The following is a 13,795-nucleotide window of genomic DNA, read 5'->3' as shown; positions in this document are numbered from 1 at the left end:
TTTATCCATGAAATAAGGGCAGAATTCCATATAAAAAGAACACTCAAAGAATTTAAATCAAAATTTAAAAAATGATAGAAGTGGAAGAATTTGAAATTGAGGAAATATTCCAGAAATTAGAAAAGACAGAGATGAAAATTAAGAAAAATTTAAAAGATAGGAAAACTGGAGGAGCATTTTCTTCCTTCTCTACAGGTGAGTTTTCTTATATTTCTGCAGTTATTGAACGAAAATTGTCAAGGTCTGCTTTTGTTATCTTTCCCTTTCCCAGACTGGGCAGCAAGTCATAAATATGTAAAAAGAAATACAAACACCACCAAATTTCAAATTAAACGCTTCAAAAGCCATTCTAAGAAAAATCCAAGTGACAAGCTTCTGGTCCTCAAGAGCACTCGCGCTGGTACACACTTCACTAAAAGCCATACTCTACACTCAGCAATATACAAAAACCAAAATCGAAAATGGGTATTTTCTTTAGCAACTCCTGTGGCCGAGAGACTAATGAAACCTGTTTATCGTCACAATGTGAAACCTGCCTTCTTAGGCACTAACAAGTTCCAACTCAACCTTCAGATGGAATTACCATGAGGTATTACCTTCCGGATATGGATGCGTGAACACCACAGGCAATGATCTTGCTGTTTGTCACATCAGTAATAGGATTTCATCTAATGGCTTTGTTCCTTTCCTCAAGGCTAATTTTGTTTCCTGCACTTTTTCTGAAGTGCTGATGTTAAAGAATTTCCCTGTATTACTGTAAATTCTTCCTAAGATTGAGTGGATTAGTTTTGTTTAGCGTTTCAATTAGGTAGCTTCTTGCGGAGTGTCTGAAATAAAGCCTCTCATTTCCCCAGTGTAACCAAGGCATCTTCAGTGGTCCTCACTGCAGACATTTCACAGAAAATCATCCTGAGGCCAAACTTGGACAAAAGGCTAAAATTTGAGTGGTACTCATATAAGGTAAACAGGCATCTAAATGCAGAGGAAATTGGGGCTTTTCTTCCAAATGTTTTTATATTCATAGGAAGAATAGCTTGATTAACTAAAGACCATGATTTTGCAAGAAGATCTGGAATAACCTTGGCTTTCCTAAGGTTTGATTACTACTGGTTTAAAGGAATTCAGGTTTTTTATTTTATTTTTTATTTTAGGGCTGCACCTGAGGCACATGGAAGTTCCCAAGCCTACAGTGCCACAGCAACGCCAGATAGAAGCCGCCTCTGCACCTTACACCACAGCTCATGGCAACGCCGGATCCTTAACCCCACCGAGCAGGGCCAGGGAATCAAACCAGTGTCCTCATAAATACTAGTTGATACTGGTTGGGTTCATTACTGCTGAGCCACAATGGAACTCCCAGGAATTCACGTTTTGAAGGTAACTTAAAAAAACACACAGATGTTCATATCTTTAAAACTATTAAGTCAGTGGTTATAGCAAGCAGAGGTTGTGAAATCAAGTGGATATGGAGCGAGAATGGTTTATTCCACTTTTATAAGCTGAATTCATTTTGCAGCCAATTTCCTTTTAGAAAACCTACAGACCTCACCTTCTGTGGTGGTCTCTGTTAAGAGTTCATGCTCTTGAGGTCACTGCTCTGACTCCTGCTTGCCTGTCTCCTACCCCGATGTCTGCTCGGCTCACTTCTATACCTCAAGTCTTCCCTTAAGTCTCATCTGCTCAATAAGGCCGTCCTACTGAATGTTATCTCCTGCATTCCCATCTCCCCATACCTGCTCTACCTTTCTTTTTAAAAATAGCACTTGTTGGGAGTTCCTGCTGTGGTGCAATGTGACTGGCAGGCAGTGTCTTGGGAGCACTGGGATGCAGATTCGATTCCTGGCCTGGCACAGTGGGTTAAGGATCCACTTAGGTTGCAACTGTGGCTCAGATCTGATCCCTGGCCTGGGAACTCTACAGGCTGCAGGATGGCCAAAAAAAGAAAAAAAAAAAAAAAATAGGAGTTCCCGTCACGGCGCAGTGGTTAACGAATCCGACTAGGAACTCCTTGCTCGGTGGGTTAACGATCCGGTGTTGCCATGAGCTGTGGCGTAGGTTGCAGACGCGGCTCGGATCCTGCGTTGCTGTGGCTCTGGCGTAGGCTGGTGGCTACAGCTCCGATTAGACCCCTAGCCTGGGAACCTCCATATGCCGCGGAAGTGGCCCAAGAAATAGCAAAAAGACAAAGAAAAAAAGAAAAAAGAAAAAAAAAAAGTACTTACTATCTTAACCTAACCTGCAATTTACCTACTTAATATGTTCATTGTTAACTAGCAATCCTTTCCCACATCCTTACAATAAAAGTTCTACTTAAAGTCACTCATCCATCCCATGCTCCTAGAACAGTGCCTGGTATATAGTAGGTGTTAAATACGTATTTGTTGAATTGACTGAATACATTTTCTCATCCCACTGACACCCACTGTCCCCGCTCTTCTCTCATAGCACCATCTTCTCTCTCTGTCCCTTCCTCTGTTCCCCAGCTTAATCCATTCTAGGTTACTCCTTTCCTCTAAGTGATCTATTTCCAAACAGAAATATATTATTATTACATATTATACTAGTATAACACTCTGCACAACTCTTTGAAGATTCATTATCTTCAAAAGCTATTTGTATAAGTCCTTCAAAGTTTTCATCTGTGCAAAGTTCCCGCTGTGGCTCAGCGGGTTAAGGACCCGATGTCATCCCTGTGAGGGTAGGGGTTTGATCCCTGGCTTCGCTCAGGGGGTTAGGGACCCAGTGTTGCCACAAGCTGTGGTGTAGGCTGCAGACATGGCCTGGATCTGGTGTTGCTTCGGCTGTCGTGTAGGCCGGCAGCTGCAGCTCTGATTCGACTCCTGGCCTGGGAACTTCCATATGCAGCAGGTGTGGCGCTAAAAAGGAAAAAAAAAATTTCCATGTGTATTACTTAATTTGATGTGCATGAGTCCTTTGCCATAGGGTAAGCATATGGTTTTACAGATGAGAAAATTAAGGCCTCAGAGAAGTAAAACAACTTGCCTAATGTCACACAATGAACTGGTAATAGAGCCAAAAGATTTTGTATCCTCTGTATCCAAATCTACTCTTCTACATGCAACATACAAACACCCACTCTTTCTTTGCAACAAAATAAAAATCACTTCTTCTTTTTTTGGTTTGATGTGGGATGTCAGTTCCCAGACTGGGATTGAACTTGGGCCGCAGTGGTGAAAGCTCCAAGTCCTAACCACTAGACCACCAGGTAACTCCCATAAATAACTTCTTATTGCCTCCAAATAATTTGAAAGTTGACCTGGAGTGCTTCTCATCCTAACTAGTTATCAATGTCAAAACAGCAGGCTCAAACATGGCATTTTTAAGCTTCAGTAAATACAAGAACCGCAGGTATAGTATCCAAACCTTACACATAAACCACCCAGAAGATGGGTTCTTAACGTCACAACCTGAAGGCCTCAGTCTCCCGCTCTTATTGTCATCTCAACCTGCCATACTTTAAAAACAAACCAAAAAAAAAACTTGCTTTCTTATTTTTTAACCTCTTTTCTTCTGGAAATCGATTGGGAAGAGTCCCTCTCTGGCAATACCTGTATGTGTGCTGCCAGGTGTCTGAAGGAGAGAACAGGAAGGCAAGGTTGAGCCAAGACTGCCACAGCTGCAGCCCGTGTCCTAGACGACAGGCAGCCCTCGCCTTTCACATCCACATGTATGGTAAGGCTGAACTGGCAGCTCTGCAGCGTCCCTGGATCAGGCTGTCCCGGGCACTTCCTAGATAAAAAAGACCTCTCTTCTCTGAGCAGCTACCGGGACAACACAATTCCATACCTGTCAGCAGCTCTTTCCGCTCATATCCCTGGCTGCCCACCTCCCTCTGCAGGTTACACCCAGCCCACCTGCTTGACTCTTCCTTGTATTCCTGTCAGCTGGGTTACTATAGCCTCTGCTGGTCTTCCCTCTGGATCTCTTTCAGCACAGCAGATACTGTTCAGATGGTTATAAAAAAAAAAAAACTTCTGCTTTTTTCTCTCTCCTGGTTGCTAACTCTGCAAAAAGGTGACTTCCTCAGGAAAGACCCAGGGCCTTTCACAGAGATGACTATCGGAGGAAGAGAGACCAGAAGGGTATGCTCAGGGACACAGGACACTTTCCTACCATAAAATAAAATAAAATAAAAAATTTTTAAAAGTTAAATATTTTAGAAAAAACCCGGAGTTTCCTTGTGGCGCAGCTGGTTAAGGATCTGGCATTGTCACTGCAGGGGCTCAGGTTGTTGCTATGGCGCAGGTTTGATCCCTGGCCCAGGAACTTCCACATGCCTCAGGTGCTGCCAAAGAAAAACAAAACAAAACCAACTTGTCTGGCACATGCCATTTTTTAGAATTTTACCTGAATGTTCTTTAAATGTAAGATCTATGCACATTCATGATGAATGAATTAAAGTCAATCTAAATTTAAAAGGATATTCATGGGGAATTTACAAACTCTATTTTAATAATATCTTGTATGTACATATACTTTCGGGCATAGTGTAAAAGCTCAAAACCGGATAGATTTGGGAGAACAGATCATAGATTTAATTTGCAAAAACCGACCAGCATTTTTATTTTTACCTTCCGCAAAGTTCTTCTGAAAATATTGATAAATTGTGACCAACAGAGGCAATACACTTTCATAGCCCATTAAAATCACCATGCTAGGAGTTCCTTTGTGGCTCAGCAGTTAATGAACCTGACCAGGATCCATGAGGACGTGGGTTCGACCCCTGACCTCATTCAGTAGGTTAAGGATCTGACGATGCCATGAGCTGTGGTGTAGGTTACAGATTCGGCTCGGATCCTGCGTTCCTGTGACTGTGGTGTAGGCCGGCAGCTGTAGCTCCAATTTGACCTCTAGTCTGGGAACTTCCATATGCTGCAGGTGCGGCCCTAAAAAGCAGCAACAACAACAAAAAAATCGCCATGCTGAAACTTAATGATACGTTTTATTGCATATATGCTTAACTAAACATAATTTACCATTTTTACCATTTTTAAATATGCAACTCTGTGCTATTAAGTATATTCACATTGTTGTGTAACCATTACCACCATCCACCTGCAGAACTTTTTCATCTTCCTCAACTGACACTCTGTCTTCATTAAACACTCACTCCCCCACCGGGCCCTAACAACCACCGTTCTATTTTCTGAATAACATAGTATTTCAATCATTGATCTCAACCATCTTCTTACACTTTTGATTAAAACCATCAAATCTATGCAGTGAGACTCTTGCTAATTTTAGCATGTCCAGGCTCCAGAAGCAGTCTCTTTCTGTTCAGTCATATAACTTATTTAGGGAAAGGGAGCACAGAGAAAAGAGGGTCCAAATGTCATATTTAAGTGAGCAGCAGATAAGGAAGGGTTTATGACCCCAGCCCTAGATCTCTATTTGCCTTCCTGTTGGTTTTTATAGAAGTCTATTTATTAATCTGTTTTTAATCCATCTGCTATTAGTCTTGAATCCTCCAATCTTAAGTCCTTAGGGAGACCACAGGACTTTGACAGTTTATCACCATGAAGATCTCGGCAAGAGCCCACTCTACTAGCAACCTCACTTATCATTTCACACTACATGCTGCTTCCCTGGATCTTCTATCGCATCCCTGATGCCTTCCTCCTTTCTCTGGTGCTGTAGCACATTAATACTCTCCAGACAATTCTAATCTCATTTGCTACTTAAGGGAGAATATTCGCTATTTAAGGGGAGAAACTTACTATGGGTCAAAGTCATTGTGAACATTCTAAAAATAGATTATGCCTAATTATCTATTCCAATGGCATAGATCATTTACAAGTGTGAAATTTAAAACAAAAGTCGTTACTAAAGCATTCTCAGATTAGCGTCCTGCTGCATCTCCTCTAAGGTCACCAGGATGTCCTTTTTAGTGATGGTGACGCTAAGCTACAGTGAGATCACACTCAGGATGGCTACAGGACAGTCTCCATGGCTTGTTTTCAGATATGTTAATTCAAGTGAGTACTTACCATGAACTTTGTTTCACCTTTTGACAGAGTATCTGTAATAAAATGGACCTTTTGTAACTGCTCCACAACACGATGTAGCAGCTTTGGCTGTAGAATCATAATTAGGGAATAAGAAAAAAAAATTACTCTTTATAGCAAGAAAGCATTTTTTTTTTTTTTTTTTTGCTTTCTAGGGCTGCGCCCATAGCCTATGGAGGTTCCCAGGCTAGGGATCGAATTGGAGCTGCGGCTGCCAAGCTGGATCCTAGTCAGGTTTATTAACCTCTGAGCCATGAAGGGAACTCCAAAAAAAGCATTTTTAATGTGAGTTTCCTGATGTTCTATAGAAAAATGTGTGGTTTTCTCACATTCTGAGTATGTTTCTTCTAACGGAAAATTCACCTTATCGAATGAAACCACAACTTTTCACCAATATCAGGATACCCCCAAAGAAACATCACTTGTATTTATCTGTTTCATTAAAGAAAAAGTTAGTTGTTTTGGAGTTCCTGCTGTGGTGCAACAGAACTGACAGCGTCTTGGGAGTGCTGGGATGAAGGTTCGATTTCTGGTCTGGCACAGTGGGTTAAGGATCCGGCGTTGCTGCAGCTGCAGCTTTGGTTGTGACTATGGATCGGATTTGATCCCTGGCCTGGGAGCTCCACGTGCCGTGCGGTGGCCAGAAAAAAAGGAAAAAAAAAAAAAAAAAAGTTAGCTGCTTCATCTTTAAAAGGTATATATCCCCAAATTATGGGTCTTCTAGTGGAGGTAAGTTTCTTAATGTGATATTCTTTAATAGAAAAATATTTCTTTAATGAAAACTTGAACATTACACTGGGTATTTCTAAAGTATCATGGCACAGGAGAAACGAATCTGACTAGGAACCATGAGGTTCTGGGTTCGATGCCTGGCTTCCCTCAGTGGGTTAAGGATCCAGTGATGCCGGGAGCCATGGTGTTAGGCTGCAGATGAGGCTTGGATCTGGCGTTGCTGTGGCTGTGGTGTAGGCTGGCAGCTATAGCTTCGATTCGACCCCTAGCCTAGGAACTTCCACATGCCACAAGTGTGGCCCTAAAAAGCAAAAAATAAAAAATAAAATAAAATAAAATATCTATGAGGGAGTTCCCATTGTGGCACAGCAGAAACCAATCCAACTAATATCCATTAGGATGCAGGTTTGATCCCTGACCTTCCTCAGTGGGTCGGTGATCTGGTGTTGCTGTGTGGCTGTGGTGCAGGCCAGCAGCTGTAGCTCTGATTCGACCCCTACCTTGGGAACTTCCACATGCCGTGGGTGTGGCCCTAAAAATAAACTAAAACAAAATATCTATGATAGACAATAAATAATTCTGGAAGAATTTTATGAAATTTTATCTCTTTCAAATGTTGTTAGACTGTCCTGCCAATTCCTGTGGAAAAACAATGTGTATCCCTTCCAACAGCGTACACTGCCTTTCACAGAATTCAGTCAGTACAAAATACTTCAACAGGCTTTCAGAAAGATTAAAACAAAAATGTATTCTGAAAATACCCAATTATCATTTAGAAAACGATATTCACTGCTATCTAAGACTGATCACATTTGCTTATAAATTCTTTTTTTTTCTTTTTATGGCCATATTTGCATCAAAGTACCTGGGCTAGGGATTGAACTGGAGCTGCAGCTGATGTCTATGCCACAGCCACAGCAACACTGGATCCCAGCTGCACTTGTGACCTACACTTGCGGCAATGCTGGACTCCCCCCAGCTCCTGCTTTGTTTTTAAGTGAGGCACCCCAGGCATATGGAAGTTCCCAGGCTACGGGTTGAATGAGAACTGCAGCTGCCTGTCTATGTCACAGCAACACCAGATCTGGGCCACATCTGTGACCTATGACCTACGCTGCAGCTCATGGCAATGCTAGATCCTTAACCCACCGAGCAGGGCAGGGATCAAATCTGCACTCTCATGGATACCAGTCCGGTTCATTATCACTGAGCCACAATGGGAACTCCTTGGATCCTTAACTCACTGAGCAAGGCCAGGAATAGAATCCACATCCTCATGGACACTATGTCAGGTTCTCTGAACCACCATGGGAACTCATGTTTAAAAATTCTGAGGTACCTGTTTGGCTGACTCAGAGGTAAAACTTGGATGGGTCAGAAGAACATCCATGTCACCACTGGACTCTGCACCTATGACAGCAAAACACGTGTATGGAATTCTCCACGTAAATGTATCAACCAGGCAAACATAGGACCAAGGTGATGACCCACATAGCAAAGCCTTACTTCTTTACAGCCTAACTTGCTATTGCACTGTGCTTCATATTCAGAATAAGTTAAAAGAGTTCAACTTTCTGTCCAACTATTCAGGTACATTCATGTAAACAGCAGAATCTGGGATAACAACAGTAACTGGCATTAGATATAGACTGCATATAATTGGTTAAATATTATTAAAAGTGCACCTAGGAGTTCCCGTTGTGGCGCAATGGAAACACATCCGACCAGGAACCACAAGATTTCAGGTTTGATCTCTGGCCTTGCTCAGTGGGTTGCAGATCCGGCACTGCCGTGAGCTGTGGTGTAGGTCGCAGACACAGCTCGGATCTGGCGTTGCTGTGGTGGTGGTGCAGGCCAGCAGCTACGGTTCTGATTAGACCCCTAGCCTGGGAACTTCCATATGCCACAGGTGCAGCCCTAGAAAGCCAAAAAAATAAAAAATAAATAAAAATAAATAAAAGTGCACCTAAATAATTACTCGATAATGAAGAAGAATATTTAAGTATAGCTTTAAAAAATATCTATGAACACTAAACATCTAAAAATCTTAAACTGTACACTCTCTGTAAAAATTAATCAGAAAATTTATTTCAATTCTTATGAATGAATTCATTTAACGAATGAATACTGCTAACAATTACTATTATGGTATCGTGGCAAAGAATGCTAGATTCTTTCAGCAGCTACCCGGAGAATTTCTGATAGCCTCTTAACCACCTCCAAAACAAAACTCCAGAGGTGGCCAGAGATTTAGTCAGACATCTATTCCAAAGTTTTAAAGAAAGTTTTTCTATTTCAATTCTATTTTATTTTATTATTTTTTTGCTTTTTAGGACCACACCTGCAGCATATGGAGGTTCCCAGGCTAGGGGTTAAACTGCAGCTGCAGCTGCCAGCCCATGCCACAGCCACAGCAACGCAGGATCCGAGCTGTGCCTGCGACCTACACCACAGCTCATGGCGGTGCCACATCTTTAACCCACTGATCGAGGCCAAGGATGACCTACATCCTCCTGGATACTAGTCGGGTTTGATACTGCTGAGCCACAGTGGGAACTCCCGTATTCCAATTTTTTAAGATAATATTTTAGGATTTAGGTCACCCTTCCAAAATTTTGAGCGAGTAAGAGACCAGGATTGTGTGGTTCTCATTTTGTTCACTTTCACAGAGTAAATCGAGATCTTCTAAGAACCTGGTTGTTGTGAGAACTGGTTTAGAACTGGTGCCCCTGGATAGTAAGCTTAGACTCATTATAGAAAACTCAGAAAATAAAAGTAAAACAAAAGAACAAATCTACCCATGATTCACTAGCACCTAGCCAACCACTATTAGAATTTAATATATCTAAAATTATGTTATAAATGTCATTAAAACTAGTCATTTAAAAAAATCATCCTATCATAAAATCAAGCTGAGTTTCCTCTAATTTTTCATACATATTCCCATTTATAAACTAATAAACTTAGCTTATATTACTGGATCTTAGTAAATCTATGAAGTAACATATATTACATCTTTTTAAGCCATGTTTCTCATTTACATTAGGCAATTTTAACATCAAGGCGTGAATAAACCTAAGATTAGGAAGTATGTTACCTCTTCTGAAACTGCCACAGACTGTAGCAATGTATTCAGAATCCACTTTTTTAACTTCATTCAGTACAATATCCTAATAGAAGGAAAACTATGTCAGTATTCTAAAAATGGCTTTTCACCAAGGGACAGTCTCAATTCTAATCAAAGAGTACAATTCGGTACACTCTTACTTGCATTTGTAACATCTCTTCACGAGGAATTCTTTTCTCAAAGTCCTCAAAATATCTATAAAGACAGAATAAGCAGACAAAAGATTTTTGTGAAATTTAAATATTAAAAATTAAACTGCCTACCTTCTCAAGTGTTCTTATACAAGCAGATCTTTTAAAAATCAAGACTAAAATTCATTAAGAAGACAAGAGTAAAAATGGGGAGGTGGAGAGAGGTTTATTTCTTATCTTGGATCAAAATCCTTATGTGTTGGAGTTCCCATCCTGGCTCAGCAGAAACGAATCCAACTAGGAACCAAGAGGTTGAGGGTTCGATCCCTGGTCTTGTTCAGTGGGTTAAGGATCCGGCGTTGACATGAGCTGTGGTGTAGGTTGCAGATGTGGCTCGCATCTGGCATTGCTGTGGCTCTGGGGTATGCAGGCGGCTACAGCTCGGATTCAACCTCTAGCTTGGGAACCTCCATATGCCACGGGTGTGGCCCTAAAAAGAAAAAAAAAAAAAAAGCTTTAGTGTCATCTTTGTGATAGTCCAGATATTTTACCTAAACTTATTTCAAATAAACTTCACATTGACATATCAAGAGTAAATAAATATATGCTCCAAGTTACACTGCTCCCTGCTGGCAAATTCAAAAGTTACAGATTATTGCTCTTAAATTCTTAGAAATAATTGTATTTTAAAATATTATCCTACAACATAGATGAATTGAGACATTAGGCCACGAAAAGAAGACAGAAAATACCACATATTGTATATGATTTCATTTACATGGAAATATCCAGACTAGGCACATCTGTAGAGACAGAAAGTAGAACAGCAGTTGCCAGGGGCTGGGGTTGAGAAGGGCAGTTGGGGAGAAATGGGGAGTGACCACTAGTAGATGTGGATTCTTTGGGGGATAATAGAAATGTTCTAAAATTGATTACAGTAAAATAAGTAAATAAATAAAATAAAATTGACTATAGTGATGGTTGTACAACTTTGTGAATATACTAAAAACCATTGATGGAGTTCTTGTCACGGCTCAACGGAAACAAATTTGACTAGCATCCACAAGGATGCAGGGTCAATTTCTGGCCTCGCTCAGTGGGTTAAGGATCGGTGTTGCTGTGAGCTGCGGTGTAGGTCACAGACGTGGCTCGGATCTGGTATTGCTGTGGCTGTGGTGTACGCCAGCAGCTGCAGCTCTGATTCAACCCCTAGCCTGGGAACCTCCATATGCTGTGGGTGTGGCCCTAAAAAAAAAAAAAAAGATTGAATTGTACACTTTAAATGGCTGAATTACATGGTATATGAAACTCTATTTCAATGAGGCTGTTAAAAATATTATCTCAAATGAAATAATACCTCGGAATGATAAAGCGCCTATTCAAATCAATTCTCACAACAACCAAGTTCATCAGAAGATCTCCATTTAGTATGTAAATGCAAGGAAAGTGGGAACCACACCATCCTGACCTCTTACTGGTCAAATTTTGGAAGGGCAGCATAAGTTTTAACCTATTGTGATAAGACATCAACAGGCAAGGTCAGAAGGTTACGAGGAGTGAATGGCCAGCAAGACCATATAAGACTGGAGGAGAGACATGCCTCTGCCTGCTCACAGAATGTGCCATGATTCACTCAATTAGGAAGGTGGGTCCAGACTGTATCTCACACTTGACAAAGTAATTACTGATGCTGACAGACAGTATGTCCACTAGTTATTCCTATTCTGTTATTTAGATGTTGGGGGTGTTTTCCTTCCCGTTGTCTTACATTTAGTGTTTCATGTTCATGTCCCGTCTTCTCAGGTAGACTGTACACTTCTCAAGAGCGGCACTGAACCTATGAGGATCCTTACCCCAGACCAGGCTTTCTACAACGCCAGCACAAAATACACACCCACTGACTGATGGAGGCCCACAATTCTATGTATTTTAAGAAGAGGTTCCCAGCTAAAGTCAAGAGAATGAGGGAAATATTCAAAACAAGCAAACAAACTAGAAGGCAATAACAAAACACGTGTGAATACATATTCTCTACAGGAGTCTGCAACAAATCCTAGCATTTCTGAACAGTAAAACGGTTGTGTTTGGCTAAGTCTGAAGACTTCTTACACTGTAAGGAAGAATGGCTACAGTTTTACTTTTACATCTCAAGTATCAAAAGAAAATCTGCTATCTTACTTTAGCCCAATTCGCTGATGATGGTTCAATTTATCTTCATGTTTTCTGAGATCTGTATAGAAGATAAATAAAGTTGAGGTGCTAATTTAAACATTTTTGGGGAAACATGCTAAACTCAAAGATCCTCTTCTCAAAGGGCTACCTGGAAAATACACTGAAATGACGTTGAAGAGACAATGAAAAAACTTTTTATTAAGAACCAAATAAGGAGTTCCCGTCATGGCTCAGCGGAAGAGAATCTAACTAGCATCCCTGAGGACACAGGTTTGATCCCTGGCCTCACTCAGTGGGTTAAGGATCTGGTGTTGCATGAGCTGTGGCGTAGGCTGCAGATGTAGCTCGGACCTAGCATCGCTGTGGCTCGGCATAGACCAGTGGCTACAACTTGGATTCTACCCCTCGCCTGGGGACTTTCATATGCTGTGGGTTCAGCCCTAAAAAGACAAAAAACAAAAACAAAAACACCTAAATAAAAGTGATTCTTAAGTCAACGTAGTAAAACCTAAGAGTTGATTTTATGATCATTTTTATTTACAGAACCAAATTTCAATTATAATTACACAGAACAGTAGACAAAACATACCATGATCATACCAAAGTTCACTGACTACAGCAAAAAGCAGCCCTCTAAGAACCTATACTGCTTAGGAGATCCCTTGTGGCCCAGTGGATTAAGAACCCAGTCTTGTCACTGCAGTGGAATTAATTAATTTATGGTTAATAGCAGCAGCAGTTTTTTCATACTGTTCATTTGTTCATTCAATCCTTCATTCAATTAGTATCTATTGAGTACCAATTTGTGCAGGCACTGTACTAAATATCCTGTTAAATGGAGAGGTACTATCATCATTTTTAAATTTAAAAAACTTTCAGGAGTTCCCGTCGTGGCTCAGTGGTTAACAAATCCGACTAGAACCATGAGGGTGAGGGTTCCATCCCTGGCCTCTCAGTGGGTTAAGGATCTGGCATTGCTGTGAGCTGTGGTGTAGGCTGCAGACACAGCTCGGATCCCGAGTTGCTGTGGCTCTGGCGCAGACTGGTGGCTGTAGCTCTGATTAGACCCCTAGCCTGGGAACCTCCATATGCCGTGGGAGCGGCCCTAGAAAAGGCAAAAAGACAAAAAATAAATAAATAAAAAAATAAAAATAAAAAACTTTCAGAAGTTCCCGTCGTGGCGCAGTGGTTAACAAATCCGACTAGGAACCATGAGGTTGCAGGTTCGGTCCCCGCCCTTGCTCAGTGGGTTAACGATCCGGCGTTGCCGTGAGCTGTGGTGTAGGCTGCAGACGCGGCTCGGATCCTGCGTTGCTGTGGCTCTGGCATAGGCCGGTGGCTACAGCTCTGATTCAACCCCTAGCCTGGGAACCTCCATATGCCGCGGGAGCAGCCCAAGAAATAGCAACAACAACAACAACAAAAAGACAAAAGACAAAAAAAAAACAAAAAAACTTTCAGATCAGAGTTCCTGTTGTGGTACAGCAAAAACAAGACTAGTAACCATGATGTCGTGGGTTCAATCCCTAGCCTTGCTCAGTGGGCTAAGGATCCGGCATTGCCATGTGCTGCAGTGTAGGTCGAAGATGTGGTCTGGATCCTGCACT

At 41.4% G+C, this 13,795-nt stretch overlaps 1 protein-coding gene across 6 annotated transcripts in view; it reads right to left on the bottom strand.

Moving 5' to 3' along the window:
* The window catches only part of POLB (DNA polymerase beta), a 31,699-nt gene that overhangs the window by 4,218 nt on the left and 13,686 nt on the right, over positions 1 to 13,795 (bottom strand). For 4 of the 6 annotated variants that reach the window (XM_085004422.1, XM_085004423.1, XM_085004421.1 and 1 more), the window contains 5 exons: positions 12,195 to 12,246; positions 10,026 to 10,080; positions 9,856 to 9,928; positions 8,098 to 8,168; positions 6,009 to 6,095 (listed from right to left, as the gene is read on the bottom strand). In XM_085004422.1, the coding sequence (XP_084860548.1) occupies positions 6,009 to 6,095; positions 8,098 to 8,168; positions 9,856 to 9,928; positions 10,026 to 10,040 (246 nt within the window). In that variant the 5' untranslated portion in view covers positions 10,041 to 10,080; positions 12,195 to 12,246. The remainder of the gene's footprint in view (positions 1 to 6,008; positions 6,096 to 8,097; positions 8,169 to 9,855; positions 9,929 to 10,025; positions 10,081 to 12,194; positions 12,247 to 13,795) is intronic. The other 2 variants (XM_085004424.1, XM_085004425.1) reach the window with 1 other exon arrangement.

The sequence above is a fragment of the Sus scrofa genome, chromosome 17, assembly GCF_054392235.1.
Source record: "Sus scrofa isolate SSC_HxYL_T2T_F1_AM1 chromosome 17, Sscrofa_HxYL_maternal_Yorkshire_Landrace_v2.0, whole genome shotgun sequence".
In the NCBI taxonomy this organism is placed as follows: Eukaryota; Metazoa; Chordata; class Mammalia; order Artiodactyla; family Suidae; genus Sus; species Sus scrofa.
This window is presented reverse-complemented; position numbering and strand designations above follow the sequence as displayed.